General features: G+C 36.2%; 2 protein-coding genes across 4 annotated transcripts; one reads left to right on the top strand and one right to left on the bottom strand.

Moving 5' to 3' along the window:
- The first annotated feature begins 1,361 nt into the window (after nucleotides 1–1,361).
- arhgap20 (Rho GTPase activating protein 20) lies at nucleotides 1,362–9,242 on the top strand. 2 transcript variants are annotated; one of them, XM_079426481.1, is made up of 15 exons: nucleotides 1,381–1,678; nucleotides 2,718–2,797; nucleotides 3,361–3,528; nucleotides 4,162–4,311; nucleotides 4,457–4,498; nucleotides 4,582–4,666; nucleotides 4,753–4,830; nucleotides 4,943–5,009; nucleotides 5,115–5,267; nucleotides 5,421–5,602; nucleotides 5,868–6,032; nucleotides 6,264–6,394; nucleotides 6,597–6,777; nucleotides 6,962–7,073; nucleotides 7,508–9,242. In XM_079426481.1, exons 1-15 carry the CDS (start codon nucleotides 1,604–1,606, stop codon nucleotides 8,617–8,619), a joined length of 2,781 nt encoding a protein of 926 aa, XP_079282607.1. In that variant the 5' UTR covers nucleotides 1,381–1,603; the 3' UTR covers nucleotides 8,620–9,242. The 2 variants fall into 2 exon arrangements, with proteins under 2 accessions (XP_079282608.1, XP_079282607.1); XM_079426482.1 differs by lacking the exon at nucleotides 2,718–2,797 and having other exon boundaries at nucleotides 1,362–1,678.
- A 1,585-nt stretch (nucleotides 9,243–10,827) lies between these two features.
- fdx1 (ferredoxin 1) lies at nucleotides 10,828–14,891 on the bottom strand. 2 transcript variants are annotated; one of them, XR_013784764.1, is made up of 5 exons: nucleotides 14,622–14,891; nucleotides 12,708–12,832; nucleotides 12,066–12,195; nucleotides 11,067–11,260; nucleotides 10,828–10,937 (listed from the first exon to the last, which is right to left on the bottom strand). XR_013784764.1 is itself a non-coding variant. In XM_079426483.1 (4 exons), exons 1-4 carry the CDS (start codon nucleotides 14,759–14,761, stop codon nucleotides 11,131–11,133), a joined length of 525 nt encoding a protein of 174 aa, XP_079282609.1. In that variant the 5' UTR covers nucleotides 14,762–14,891; the 3' UTR covers nucleotides 10,828–11,130. The 2 variants fall into 2 exon arrangements, 1 of the variants encoding a protein (XP_079282609.1); XM_079426483.1 differs by having other exon boundaries at nucleotides 10,828–11,260.
- Between the last annotated feature and the right edge of the window lie 623 nt (nucleotides 14,892–15,514).

Below are 15,514 nucleotides of genomic sequence, written 5' to 3' on the forward strand. Positions count from 1 at the left end.
GTGTGTGTGTGTGTGTGTGTGTGTTTCATGAATGTACAGACATATTTTTGGGATTGAGAATAAAGATCCCAGCCCCATCCCCCATCACCACTAGGCTGTATCAATTGTGTGGTATTTTCTGCACAACAAAAAGGTCAATGAGCAGAGGCCCTCTGGCAATCATGTCTGGCTGTAAAAGAGCACAAAAAATCCTCTGACCTCATTCAAGCTATATATTTTATAAGTACAGTGCATGCAAACCCATCTTGTTATCTCTAGTTTCACCTTGTTTAATTTTAAATTGTTTACATGTATGTGTGTAAACAAGCACAATAAATATTATATGCACTGTATATATTGCATCAATATTATATTAGCTGTTACTGGATACGTGCTCTCCAGTTTTGGACGATAACATTGTGTTGCATTCTTTGAGTACTTGACTTACATTTGTGACAGCTTAGTCACATTCAAACTGATACTGCACGTTAGCAATTGTTGTAGTGGTAAATTGCAACAAAGCAGTCACAGTACAACCTGACACATACAAATAGGAACACCTTTTAACCTAGAGCTACCCTTTTATTATACTAACAGATATGAAATTCTCTACATTCCCATCTCTTTTTTTTATCTTTGTACACATTCATTCCTGACAACTCGCTCTTTTTCTTTGTTCTTTCTGCCTGATTGCAAATTTACTTTATGGATTCTTGGAATTATTGAAATATGTTACATGTGTATGTCTGCTGATATCAAAAGAATGTTTTGATGATAAATGTGAATGACTGGCACCAACAGGAAGGGAACTTTTCAAAAGAATGATACTAGAGAATAGGACTTTAACCTATTAATGTTATTGTTGCTCATTCATTTAATTTTGTAGATTAGATCTGTGGCCTTTTAAAAATATTTTTCTAAATTAATAAAAAATAATTTTTCTTTTTATGCAAACAGACTTGTTAAATGCAGCTATATGAACTGTGGCTGGACAAAATCGGTATACAAAATGGACAATCTGATAGAGTACAGTGAGGAGAGTATGATTATAGTTTGATCAGCCGTCAATCAAACTGGCTATCTGGTGAGAAAAGAGGCTTAAGCTTGTCTGACCATGTACTCATCCCAGTAAGGAGGGGGCAGGGTATGAAGATAAACTGGCCTAAGGAATTATTATAGCTAAATACTAAATAGATTCTTCTCAAAATATTTGTCGAAATGTCTTATTTCCAAAGACAAACAGATATAATTTAAAAAAAGTTGTTTCAGATGGTATAAACATTCTCTCCTCTGTCAAAACTAGCCATATGTTGTATACACAGAGACCATATCCCAATATGTACCAAGATCCCGCCTCCTAAATCCTCCCCCTGCTGCTCAGAGACACGGACATAATCTTCCATCTTTCAGAGAGGAAAGACAAACACATTGTTCAAAGTGTGGAGCTTGCGTGGAGGACAGGATAACTGAGCACACCCCTGGATTTTGTATTTCTACCACACTGAAACAAAGAAGAAGGACAGCAGCAAAGGGAGGATTACCCAGAGGCAGAAGATGATATGGAAGCATTGATCTGATCAGTCCTCTAAATCACCTACACAGTCTTTTTACCTGGATTTTAACCATGGGACCACTATATGAGGCAGGATGGCAGAAGAGAAGCCGAACCAAAAGTTGTGGGGAATACCAGCACTCCAACGTAAGTAACAGAATATAAACAGATACACAACACAAGAATCTATACCAATAAAAGTAGCCAATTTCATTCCATTTTCATAACAATAGTTAACATGCCATGCTTTTTCTTCCATTAAGCATAATGGCACTGGTTTGTTTTGCTAACCTCACATAGTTTTACCAGATTCAACAGAAAAACAGCATGTCTGGTGCGCAGCTATGATTTTCCAGGGTTTAGCTTCAGCATTCAAAGCTCCATTATGAAGATTAATAAAAATTCCGTAAAATAATTAAACAATAGATTTCAAATAAAAGTAAAAGGAGATTAGTGAAACAAAATAATCTAGAGTAGAAAGTGTAAATAAAATGAGTGCAATGCTGAAAAAGGCACATAATAATAGCTCAGATAAGGACAGCACAACTCTGTATCGATATAAGAGAGTACTGAATCATTTATACACACAGCTGTACTGTGTGCCAACACTTTAAACTTCATCAATTAAGTTGGCAACAAAATCATCATAATCATAATCATCATCATCATAGAATAAAATAATAATTGAAAATATTTTTAATACCAAAGCCTTAGCCTTGTGGGTAGCGCTCCAATATACTGTGCAGCAGTGCCTCTGGTGACCCAAGTTTAAGTCCTGTCCTGCTCGCCTCTCTCAGTGCTTCCTGTCTCTCCTTATCCTATCAAAATAAAGGCAAAATGATAAAAAATACAACTTTAAAAAGGATAACAATAATAATAACCATAACGTTTATAGAAGTATTAATAACAATAAAAAGTAAATTAGTTAATCTAGAAAAAACTGCAATATCATCAACCATAACCATATATATAACCTTAAATGTATAATAAAAATGAAAAACAATAAAAGTAGATGAATCAATTTAGAAAATAACTAAAAATATATATAAGGAGGAGAGTAAAGGTTTTAAATCAAACGCATGAATTGATTAAGCTTAATGAACTTCTTCCAATATAAAATGATCTCTGATTATCTCTTATTTTCTTTTATTATATTACATTACCCTCTCTGTTATTTTTTCTCTAGAAGTCTTTCTCTCAGCGCAGACAGTCGGCACCCTCTGTTATTCTCAGCAAAGCCCTTACAAAGTCAAAACCTGTCGCCAGGTATGATTTTTGTAAACTAAAACTGTGTGTATGTAATGATGCATTCTGTAAACATATATATCAGTCTGTGGGGCCGTTAGATTATTTTACAGTCTCAATGAGACTTGTTTGTTTCCCACTTCTGGCACAATGTCACAGCCAGTGCTTGTGTGCATGCAAGAGGCTTCTGAATATATTTGCATTTCACTGAAAGGAGAGAATGAAGAGATGCTGCAGAATCAGCCTGTTTGGTCTCACAACCAGCATGTGCACATGTTTGAGCGCGTGAAAGTGACACAGCGAAACAAAGTTGTCTGCTGTCAGACAGGCTGACTGAAGAGTACGTGTACTTTCTGAAATCTACCTTTTGTCTGATGTTCAGCTGTAAGACTGGAGCTAATTTATCAATGAAGCACGTGAAAGAGCGCTCAAGTCAGAGGCTTTGATTAATTACAGACTGACTCATGAATTGGATGTGTTTTCATATGCACAGTTGCAAACATTTAAGGGAAATTGTGTATTTTGTATGTTTTCTAATGTTGTCCTCTCAAGTACTGTCTCTTTTTCTCTCATGTGTGTGTCAGGGATTGTGCATCTCGGGTTAGCCAGGACATTTTTGCCCTGATCCAGTCTCTGCTCAGCCCAACCAGGAAGCTCATTTGCCAAGGCAATGTGGTGCTGCAGACAGGCCTTCAGACCCAGGAGAGAGTCCTCATCCTCTTCAATGATCTTCTCATCATCACTAAGGCCAAGTATGGAAATGCACTGAGGAGAATTAAAATACATAAAAGTCATCCAAATGATAAAATGCACAAACATTCAGAAATTTGGGGTCGGTAAGATGAAAAAAAAGTCTCATATGCTCAATAAGGCTGCATTTATTGGATCAGTAAAATTATACAGTTGAAATATTATACAATTCAAACTAACTGTTTCCTATTCTAATATATTTCAAAAGTAATTTATTCCTGTGCTGGCAAAGATGAATTTTCAGCAGTCAATTACTGCAGTCTTCAGTGTCACATGATCCTTTGAAATCTTTCTAATGTGTTAGCTTGGTGCTCAAAAACCTTTCTTATTATCAGTGCTGACAACAGTTGTGCTGCTTAATATTTTTGTGCAAACTGTGATACAGTTTTTGCTGGATATTTCTATGTATAGAAAGTTCAAATGTTCAACATTTATGTGAAATATAAGTATTATGTTGTAAAAGTATTTGTTGTCACTTTTAATTAATTTAATGTGCCCTTGCTGAATAAAAGTATCCAACATAATGACGTCAAATTTCAGAATGGTAGTGTATAGAGCTACAAAGTTAAAGTGCTAGGATGGTATAGTTCTATTAATTTGGTCTTGGAATAATTTGAGATTTTTTTTTTCTTCAGGTCAGTAATGCAGGTGAAGCAGAAGAAGTGTGTGCGTGTTAATGAGATGTGGACGGCCAGCTGTGTGGATGAGGTGTGTGAGGCCAGTACTGTTTCAGAGAGGAGCTTCGTCATGGGCTGGCCAACTTACAACTGTGTGGCTACTTTTAGGTACACACACTCACACACACACACACACACACACACACACAGTTACAGTACAGTATATAGCCAATCTAAGTGGACCCATTGATTTCCTCCTATTTTTTATTTATTTATTTATTGTGTCTGTGTGTGTGTGTGTGTGTGTGCACAGCACTTCAGAAGAGAAAGACAGGTGGCTGTCTCTCATTGAAAGGTCAGTTCTTCTACTGTTACAATAAACACAGTAAAGAAATAAATCCTCTTACCAAAATTTCTGTTCTCCCTCTTTTCAATTAGTTGTATACAAGACGAAAAAAAGAGTGATGATCCAAAGAGGATTCCACTCAAGATATTTGCAAAGGATGTTGGGAACTGTGCCTATGTGAGAACTGATAGTTTTGTGATTATAAAATAATGTACTGTAGCTTTGATGTGTAAATGAATGTGAATTTCCTTATATCTCTCTAGGCAAAGACTCTTTTTATCAGCAACACAGACTGCACCTTTGATGTTATTACCACAGCGCTGCAACAGTTTGGTCTTTCGGTATGTTAAAACTGCACAACAGCTGCTAACTAACTAACTAACTATAATGAATGAATGAATACTACTACTTAATTTTATTTAACTGATTAATTGCTTTTGTCTTTGTACACAGGGTGGAATAAAAGATTACAAGTTGTGGGTGTGTTCAAAACAAGATGAAACTCCATACCCTTTAATTGGTAAGAGCTTATCAGTAATTCTCACATTATCAAAGTACTGTGGTATTAGTATTTGATACTTTCCCTGCACAGTAGCTTTTTTTAAAGGGTCTTTTGTTCCACCAGGTCATGAGTTTCCTTACAGCATCAAGATGAGCCACATTCGCCTGCTGCAGCAAGAGGCAGTGACATCGTCCTACAGCCAGATGGTGCTTTTGCCAATTGACGCTCACTGTCAGTTCTTCCTGAGGCCCAGTCAAATAAGCGGCACCTTCACAGGTGAGACATGCCTATTTTCCGAATAAGTCTGAATATGAAGCCATATATTCTACAAATACATGCTTTATAGAAATGATTTGGCTTGAAAACAACCTGTTTTCCAACCCATTTCTTCTGGCACTTGCCTCTTTTTAATCTTGTTTGCCTCTTCAGAACAGAAAAGCAAGAAGAGGAGGATGTCTCTTATTGGCTGGGCATTTAAACTAGGCTTCAGCACTGAACAGACTGTCCAATCCAAATCTCCTGGCCAAACCATTAAAGCGGCTTCTGGTCATCTGTTTGGTCGTCCACTCAGTGATGTTATAAAAGACAATACCCTGCCATCACCCATTGTGGTATGTACTGAAGGCAGTTTTTAGGGAATTATAAAGATTATCCTTACTGTATTACTTTTCAAACTTCATGGCATTGAGAAAGATTGACGGGAACTGAAAACTTTTTTGCATAATATTCAGCTTTATTAATGTTGAAAACACCTTAAAATATTCGTATTCCTTTATGAAAAAGTTATAATAAACCTAATATTTTTTTCAAAATATGATAACATCCATATACAACAACAGTATTACAATAAAACCACCTGTTTATTGCTTTTTAAAGGACATGCTGAAGTGTTTGTGCAGTGAGGGGGCCATGACGCGCGGAATATTCCGGCGCTCTGCTGCAGTGAAGGCCTGCCGAGAATTTAAGGAAAAACTGGATTCTGGTCTCTATGAAGAGCCACTGAGTGGAGAACCTGTACTTGTTACCGCTTCAGTGTTCAAGGTAGATATTTATAGATATTATTTTCACAGTAATGTTTGAAAAAAAAGTTTCATATGCTCAACATAGCTGCATTTATTTGATGAAAAATACAGTAAAATTGTGAAATTTTCAGCAGCCATTACTTCAGTCTTCATTGTTACATAATAACCCTTCAGAAATCATTCTGTTTTTGTAACATTATAAATGTCTTTACTGTCACACTTTTCTCATATCTGTGTTTTTGACTGGTAGGAATTCTTACGCAATATACCGGGCAGCCTATTATGTGAGGAGCTCTATGAGCAATGGCTCCAAGCAGTGGAGCAGGATGGTGAAAGAAATGGACAAATGGCAGAGAGAAACCTGCTACAGGAAGTTCAGAGGTAAAATCCCAGTAACACTCTGATTAGTTTATCAGGTTTTGTAATGCTAGTTAGTAAAGAAGGATAAAACCTTGATAATGATGGATCAAGGCAGTGATATTACTGCACACCTTAAGCAGATTTAGGTTTAGTAGCCAATTTCCTTTCACTTTATGTAATCATGATGGCAGTTAACAAAAGTTGATTCTGCCCACATTCACAGGCTTGTTCAGCTTTTACCTAAAGAAAATCTCCTGCTGCTGAGACACATGATAGCGATGCTGCACCACATACAGCTCAATGCTGAACACAATCAGATGACCTCTTATAACCTGGCTGTGTGTATAGCACCTAGCTGTCTGTGGAATCGCAAAGTACAATCTCATGGAAAAGACGCCAAAAATGTAAGTGTACATGCATGCTTTATTATTACTACCAGATTCTTATAATATCTGCTGAGTGCAAGCGTATCAGCAGAAGTAATTATAGTTATTGCTCTCTAAAGAACATGAAAATGCCATAGGTATGGAAATGTAATAGACAGGAAAGGAAATGTACATTTAATTTTCCAATGTAATCTGTACACAGGTGTGTGACCTTGTGCGTGTCTTGATTGACAACTGCTGTGCGTTGTTTGGGGATGAAATTATAACCCTCTTAAAGGATTTGACAGAAGACAATAGAAGCAACTGCGGATCAGGTTACTATAAATACAAACATAATTCACAACCACATATTGTAAACACCAATACAAAACAACACTGTATAATATTTTGTTAGACTGAACAATGTGCTTTATCTAATTTAACCGCTCGACTATGAATAAATATAACAATCAACTTGGAAAAAATCACCCTTGTAAATGTAAATTTAAATTATTAATTTATTGGATTTTGTTGTTATTGTAATTTTAGTACTTCAGATTACACTTATTTCAGTTTGCTGCCAAGGCAAAATTTAGAATATTAATACATTAATACATTTTTTATACAATAACAACACTGTCTTTTCCTAAAAGGACCTGAAGACCTCAGATTAGTTCAACAATGTGTAACTTCATAAAGTCACAATGGCACATTTTCACACAATTTCTTTCACTATGTCTATATATTTCTTTTTTCTTCCTGCCTCTAGTTGGGTCCCTGCAGCAGATGTCAGATTCAGGTTATGAGAGTCTAAAGAATGAGGTGAATACTGACACCGAGGACATTTCTAAGGCTCGTCCTCTTAAAGACAGTCGTAGTATGGACTCACTCATGTCACTGAGTGATTGTGACCTTGATTGTCCAGAAAACGACCTGCCGTCTTCCAGCACATTGGCACAAATCAGAAATTGTACACCCGCGGTGTATCAGCTCCGATTCCTTAAATTACACAGGCACTCCATGTCCACCATTTCTTTGACTTCTCATGAGCAGGAAGTAACTCTAGAAAGTGGAAAATATGACGATTTTAAGAGACCTGATGAGGTCAATGATAATGTGTTTTTGGAACAAAGCTTTCAACAACAGAATTTTATGAGAGAAAAACAAACTCCACCAACCTCCAATGTATCATCGCCAGTAACTTCACCAACACACTCATCTGTGAGTTCAACAAACAGTCCATTTTCTCTGTCCAACTGTACGACCCTTCATTCTCCTCAGGACTCTCCAGCCAAGGGAAAATCTGATTTGCTTGCACAAAATGGTACAGATTACCAACACTTAAACAGCTTGCCCACTGAGAAATCATCTCCACCAAATCATCAGAGGAACGTCACTGATATTGAAGGGGGTTTACAGCTTAAAGTGCCCAAAAATCCTCCTCCTTATCAGCAGAACTTACAAAGGCTCAACAGAAAACCATTCTCACGGACTCCCACTCAAACTCCTTTACATAAAGGAAAAGGCCTTTTCTACAAGGGGCCTTGGAGCCCCATGCACAGCCCTTTAGGGGACCCCAAGGTTTCCCCTGACCCTCAGACCATCAGATTCAGGACTGAAAAAGAAGTCAAGCTACCACAGAGTGTGTTTTATGGACAGAGCTGCAAGTTGACGGTGCACAAGGTCAGGGGACAGAATGCAGGTTTGAAGTCTGCCAAACTCTCTGGGCAGCAGTTGAAGTCTAAAGCACTTGATTTGCACCCCTCCTCTGGAAAAATAGTCAGGGACTACTTTATGGATGCTTCTCCTCTCAGAGAGAAGCAGACTATTGGGAGAGGCCAAAGGCTCAGCTGTTGCAGTAGCAGCCAGTGGATTGTGTGAAGCCAATGGGAAGTCATTTCAAAAACAGCACATACACACTAGGACCCCATTTATGACAGTAATCTGCAGTTTCTTATAATTAACAATTACATGCTCCATATTACAGTATGATTACATGTTTTAGGAATAGTTATTTTATTAATACTTGCAGTTTGATGTTTGCAATGCCTTTTTTGTAAATATGCATAGTATTACAAAAATATGCATGAGATTTTATTCTATTTACAATTCAGTTTTCAATGCGTTTCAGCTTATGCAAGTCAAACTGAAGCATTTAAAAACAGCACACACTTCACATACACCAAATCTCCTTTTCATGATCACATACAGTAGGGATATAATGCCCATTTTTGCTTGTTGATCCTAAAACTTAATTATTCATATTTTGACAGATGAATGCCACCATTTTGAGGTCCAAGAGGATTTCATTTGAAGACCATTTGTGTGCATTGTAATGCCTTTTTGTAAATGTATACAAAACTGTTTGACAGAAAAAAAGACGTATAATTACAATGTTTTATTGCACTTTAAAAAATAAAAATAAATTTAGTACAGTGCTACAGTATTTAATTTGAATTTTCATCATGTTTTGTACCAGAAATCTTATTAAAACTAGTAATCCCATTTTGTGTGTGCCCTAGTTTATTTTAACGTTGATCATTCTTGCAAACATAATTTAGCCCCATAAATCACATTCTCACTGTGATCATGTCAACATTTTTAACACATCAGTATAACTTAGACATAACAGCAAAACTGTAATAAATCACATGTACAGTCATGGCCAAAAATATTGGCACCCTTGGTAAATATGATCAAAGAAGGCTGTGAAAATGAATCTGCATTGTTAATCCTTTTCATCTTTTATTAAAAAAATTCACAAAAATCTAACCTTTCATTGGATAATAAGAATTTTAAATGGGGGGGAAATATCATTATGAAATAAATGTTTTTCTCTAATACACATTGGCCACAATTAACGGCACCCTTTTATTCAATACTTTTTGAAACCTTCATTTGCCAGTTTAACAGCTCTAAATTTTTTCCTATAATGCCTGATGAGGTTAGAGATCAGAGACCGTTCCTTCATCCAGAATCACTCCAGATCCTTTAGATTCCCAGCTCCATGACGGTGCTTCTTCTCTTCAGTTCACCTCACTTATTTTCTACAGGGTTCAGGTTAGAGGACTGGAATGGCCATAGCAGAAGCTTGGTTTTGTGTTTGGATTATTGTATGGTTGGAAGATCTAAACATGGCCCATTATAAGATTTCTAACAGAGTCAGAGTCATTAATTTTTTTCTGTTGGTATTTTATAGAATCCATGTATCTTAATAAGATGTCCAGGACCTCCAGCAGAAATATAAGCCCACAACATCAAAAATACAGCAGTATATTTCATTGTACACATGGGGTACTTTTTATCCCTGTGTTCACCAAACCCATCTTGAGTGTTTGCTGCTAAAAAGCTCATTTTTTGGTTTCATCTGACCATAAAGTCAGTCCCATTTGAAGTTCCAGTCGTGTCTGATAACTGAATAGCTGGAGTTTGTTTTTGGATGAGCTAGGAGAATTTTTCTTGAAACTCTCCCAAACAATATGGTGATGTAGGTGCTGTTTGACAGTTTTTTTTTTAAGGTTTTCTGACCCCGAGACTCAACTATTTTCTGCAGTTCTCCAGCTGTGGTCCTTGGAGAGTCTTTAGCCACTCAAACTCTCCTCCTCACCGTGCGTTAGGACGATATAGACGCACGTCCTCTTCCAGGCACTTTCGTAACATTTTATGTTAACTGGAAATTCTTAATTATTGACTTCACTAATTTGTGAAGCTCAATTAACTTTAGCTGAACATCAGAAATATATTATTTTTCAATATTTGTTCTCATTGTGATGGATGATTAAGGGAATCTGGGCTTTGTTTTCCCTCCTATTTATATTTCTATAAAACAGAAAGCCATGGCAGGATAATTTCATGTTCATAATCACCCTGGAGTGCTTATTTCATTATGATATTTCCCCCCAATTTAAATTCTTATTATCCAATGAAAGGTTAGATTGTGAATTTTTTTAAATAAAAGATCAAAAGGATTAACAATGCAGATTAATTTTCACAGCCTTCTTTGATCATATTTACCAAGGGTGCTGACATTTTTGGCTATGAGTGTACGTGCTGTTCCAGCTTTCAAAAACAAACAAAAAGCAACTTAAAAAAAGTTAAACATCATATTTATTGCAATAAATCAGTTACAGTAATTTCTGCATTCAAAATGTATAACAAGACGCTCCCACCTCTCATTGTGACACAAAGAATAGCAGAATCTGCACAATTAAAAAATTGCAATCACTAAAATTATAAAAACTACTTACGGCAGCATGTAAATAATATTAAACGATAAATGTTATCATTTAAATTTAAGTTTTCTATTAAAATAGTACATATTAAAATACCTGTTATTAAAGATATCTCCATAATGCAGTGTTTTTGAGATACAACTGGGCTTTATTTTATAGATTATACTTTGGGTGGGGCTGTGGAGGACTCTTTTTCACTGTCAACTCGAGCATCCGATATCACGTCTGGCACACGCAGAATCATCCCATCCAGATCCTTCCTCAAACACACCTGACAGCCCAGACGAGATCTGAAAGATGTACATGCAAAACTGTGAAGATTTGCCATGAATATTCATATCAAGCCAAATCATGAACTGCTAAAACAGAAAATGAAAAAGACGTGCACGTTTTAATGTACATGCGCCTTTTAAAGGGATAGTTCACCCAGATGTTTTCGCTACCTTTCTGGGCCTTCAAAGTTAAAAATCAATGAAGGGACAGAAACCTCTCAGATTTTAATTAAAATATCATAACGGTTTCTAGAGGATGAATGAAAGTCTTATTAGGGGATTGGAACAACTATGCCTTTAAGGTTAAGTCAGTAACTCTAGTGTTGAATCCATATGGAAGTGGGTTTCAAACACAAACAGATAACTCTTGCCCCATTTACACTAGTGCGTTTTCGTTTTAAAACGGCATTTTATAATGAAAACGATCCCCGTTTACACTGGCTTTTTCAAACTAAAACGGGGTCTGCAGCGTTTTCGACCTTGAAAACGATAGTGTAAACGATAGGTGTATCTGTAGTAAAAGTTATGCGTTTTAAAATGAAAACGCACTAGTGTAAACGGGGCCTCTGCCTCAGCTAATGTTACAGTTATGGGCTGGTCAGGATGCTCAAACAAACGGAGCATGATAGCTAGTGTTTACATTTACAGGGGAATCAAACCATGAATAGCTTACTAATTGTTGTCTCGGCATACACAGAATAGGAAAGTGTATTTAAACATCAAAAAAGACATGTTTAAATGCAAAAATATCAACAGCTATTGCATGGCTTCTGAAGACAATTTTAAAATGATCTCCTATTGTTGAGTGATTTGGTTCACTCACGTGTCTGTAAGCCCATAAGCCAAATCCAGCATGTCCATTTCCTCATCAGAAACAGCTCCAAGCTTCTTATAAACGGCCTCCTCGAATATAAGGTGGCATGTAGAGCAGGCCAAAGTTCCCTCACATGCACCTAGTTCAACAACCCAAAACAGACACACAGAAATATTAGTCTGCAAGCTAGTAAGACTCACAGTCCACTTACATTGCCATAACAAGCATTCAAATATTTCTCAAGCTGTTCACCTCGTTTTACATACACAGTCCTGTAAAGCTTTGGTCTGTTCACATTGACCAAATAATTTTTTGCCTTTCTATTGCACTCACATATGTTTACCTTTACCTTTTTTTTTAGTTTTTTTTAAATCAACCTTCAGTCTTCATAGACAGTACACAATATGCACTGGAAAAAGGTTTTGTCAGGTAGTCTAAAAATGTGTTTCATGTGGATTTATAAAAATCAAAAATATTATTGACCTGAATCAACCTGACTACATTAGGTGATGACACCATTTTAAGGATCAGAGCAGGAAGAAACTGCATGTTTTACTTTTCATAGTGTGTAAAGGAAAAACAATGTATAGTTGTCTGAACAAATAAAACTTACATTTTTACACTATGTACAATATTTTTTAAATAACTTACCAAATCCATCAATATCTAGATCATGGTTAACAACAACATCGAGTAGCGATTCTCCAGTTAAAGCTTTCACCGTAATCCTTTTTCCATCTCGATTCAAAAAGTGAATTGTCACCTTCTCCTCGGCCCTGCACAGAGACAATTTTAAGAATTAAAGTACAAAGATGAAGCCATAATCATAATCATCATCATAAGTGCTATTTGAAAAACCTAGAACAATGATTTGTTGTATCCTTAAGCACCTTTTGCTGAAAACTTTGGCTAAACCGCTTTTTGTTGTTAATCAGGCCATTGTTTAACAAGCCAAGGGATTTCCCTTGAAATGTAGATCCCTGAAAAAGGATAGTTTCATAGTTTTATCCCATTTCATTCAGACTTTCCCTGAGATAACTCTGTTTTTCATTTTCAGGAAATTTTAAACAACAGCTAGCTTCTGTGCTGAATGAAATAATGGAGTAATCTACGGTTCAAAGCACAACTACAACAATATCCCGAGCATGAATTCACCTAAGCCCCAGTAAAACCCTCCTGAGAAAAGACGATTTATGCATGGAAGCTTAGTCATGGAGGAGATTTAGGTGCAGTGGTCTTCAGTAGGCAAAAGATGATATTTTGAAAAATGTTTGCTTATTTTGCCCATACACAGTACTTAATTTTGGAGTAATACATACAGAAGTCCTTCGAGGTCATTTTAATACAATCAGCAATCATTTGAGTTTAAAAACAAACTAACTTGCATATGTATGTAATGAGAGAGAGAAACCACAATGTACTGGTCAGATTTTTTTGAAAGAAGTGAAACTATACTCAATAGTAATAATTGTTGATATATTACAACTTAACTTAAAATAACTATTTTCCATTATGATTATTATATCATTATCAACTTTGAATACAGTTGCTTTCTAATCCCCAAACTTTTGAACAATAGTGTAGGTATGTTAGTAATAAGTATGTCAGCAGTTCGGTACACAGCATATAGCAATACCCTGAACAACGGTCAAGATTGGGATATATTTGACAACTCAAGGTCAAATTTGACCATTCAGATCAAGTACTCCAGAGGTTTGGTGTGGGTGTGTGTAATATAATCTTGAGGAAGCTACAGTTATCAATGTATCAACCATAACAATAGTCACATTCTTAGTCACCAGGCATAGATCCAAAGATAAAAATGAGATAAAGACAGATAACATAAAATAAAGAGGAACACATTATTGCACAATGCAGATACACGCTCAATATACTTGTAACCAATAGCCTTGACCCACAAAAAGAAACCTACAACAAAACGGCTAACAAACATGTTCAGCACAATTGGAAGTACAGTAAGCCCAAAAACAGAGTTGTACACTTACGCAACACATGTATATGTCATTGTATTAAAATATGACACAAAATGTCAAACCATGTGTCAATGCTAGATTATGCAAGCAGATTCGATCCTTTACAACTTATCTGAACCATGCTTTTAATGACTTTTACCCAACAGATCTCAAGGTCATTTTAGTCAATGTATGAAATCACGTTCACAAATGTGTCCTTACAGACTACCACAATTGTAGTTCATCACATAAATTATGAACATGACCCAATTTGACAACCATTGCATTTTCAACATTATGTCTATTGTTTTATCACGTGAACCCTAAGAAACCGTGCCACTGTAGCATGTTTTGTTTGACAGAAGCGCTAAAGAAAAAAAAGCGCTATTTTTAAGAATAGCTTTCTTAAAAAAAAAAAAAAAAGCTATTCGTTTTGACATTTTGTTATCTAACCGTTAACCTATTGACGTTACGTATTTTATGTAAGCCACACTTTTGGGGACATTACATCACCACATCACTGCTGACAATAATGCAATTGCTCATATGGATGTGTGTTAACGACTCAATACTTTTAAAGAGAGTTTCTTACCTTAGTGAATGAGCTGTGTTTATTCCTCTGCTGTGTGTCACGCACCGAGGAAACGCTCTGGTTTGACTGAATGTCTGGAGCGCCGCTTTACGCGTCACAGCCGCTCGCTGGAGAAACACTCTCAATGCACATGCAGACATTGTGATATGTTTTGTTGACAAACGGCTAAAGAACTAACTACCACCGTTGCATGTGTGATGACATTAAACTTTCGACTCTTTATAGCTGGCGGAAATAGTGCTGTTCAGTCGTGACGTCAATTTGTAGGCCAACCCGGAAATAATTTGTCGTGTGTTCCTTCAGTAACTTTATATGGGGTTTTTAGAACAGCGATTTTTTTATTTTTATATTTTGTTTTACACGACTACATTCAGTTATACCAGTCTCTCTCTGTGCTTGCATATTTTCTTCATATGAGACAGAGACATGGTGCTAACAGTGGAAGCCTGCTTATTTAATAGGATTACTTTTATCTGTATTTGTAAATATGACATTATATCTCATATCTATATGAGCCTGCGACGTCATCCTCAGGTCGTTCAGCAAAATAATAGTCCTCTTCTGCTGTATGGGGCAGGTCCTAGATCGGGTTCGAAGCGGAAAACTAATTTTGAAGTCTTTTTTATTTTTTTTTATTGCAAATCAAAAACATTACAATACTTGAAAAATAATAAGGGGGACACGAACAACATCACATGTAGATGTAAGGGCAACATAAATCAGCATGATATATCATCACAAAAAATGACAGATACCTTACAACAGATTCAAGAATGTTAAATGTTTTAGAAGCCTTTGAATTCAAAGGTTTGGACACATTCTTAAAAGAATTAAAAAGAGATTTTACATCAGATGAAAACATTCTAAAATTAGGTTTACAATGAATGGTTACA

Source organism: Barbus barbus (assembly GCF_936440315.1).
Source record: "Barbus barbus genome assembly, chromosome: 10".
NCBI lineage: Eukaryota > Metazoa > Chordata > Actinopteri > Cypriniformes > Cyprinidae > Barbus > Barbus barbus.

Coding starts and splice junctions, on each gene's coding strand:
- arhgap20 (XM_079426481.1), top strand. CDS start 1,604: ATGGGACCACTATATGAGGCAGGATGGCAGAAGAGAAGCCGAACCAAA. Junction 2,798..3,360: donor AAGTCAAAACCTGTCGCCAG/GTATGATTTTTG, acceptor TGTGTGTGTCAG/GGATTGTGCATCTCGGGTTA. Junction 5,010..5,114: donor AACTCCATACCCTTTAATTG/GTAAGAGCTTAT, acceptor TTGTTCCACCAG/GTCATGAGTTTCCTTACAGC.
- fdx1 (XM_079426483.1), bottom strand. CDS start 14,761: ATGTCTGCATGTGCATTGAGAGTGTTTCTCCAGCGAGCGGCTGTGACG. Junction 12,833..14,621: donor AACACAGCTCATTCACTAAG/GTAAGAAACTCT, acceptor GTCTCTGTGCAG/GGCCGAGGAGAAGGTGACAA. Junction 12,196..12,707: donor TCTAGATATTGATGGATTTG/GTAAGTTATTTA, acceptor TTGTTGAACTAG/GTGCATGTGAGGGAACTTTG.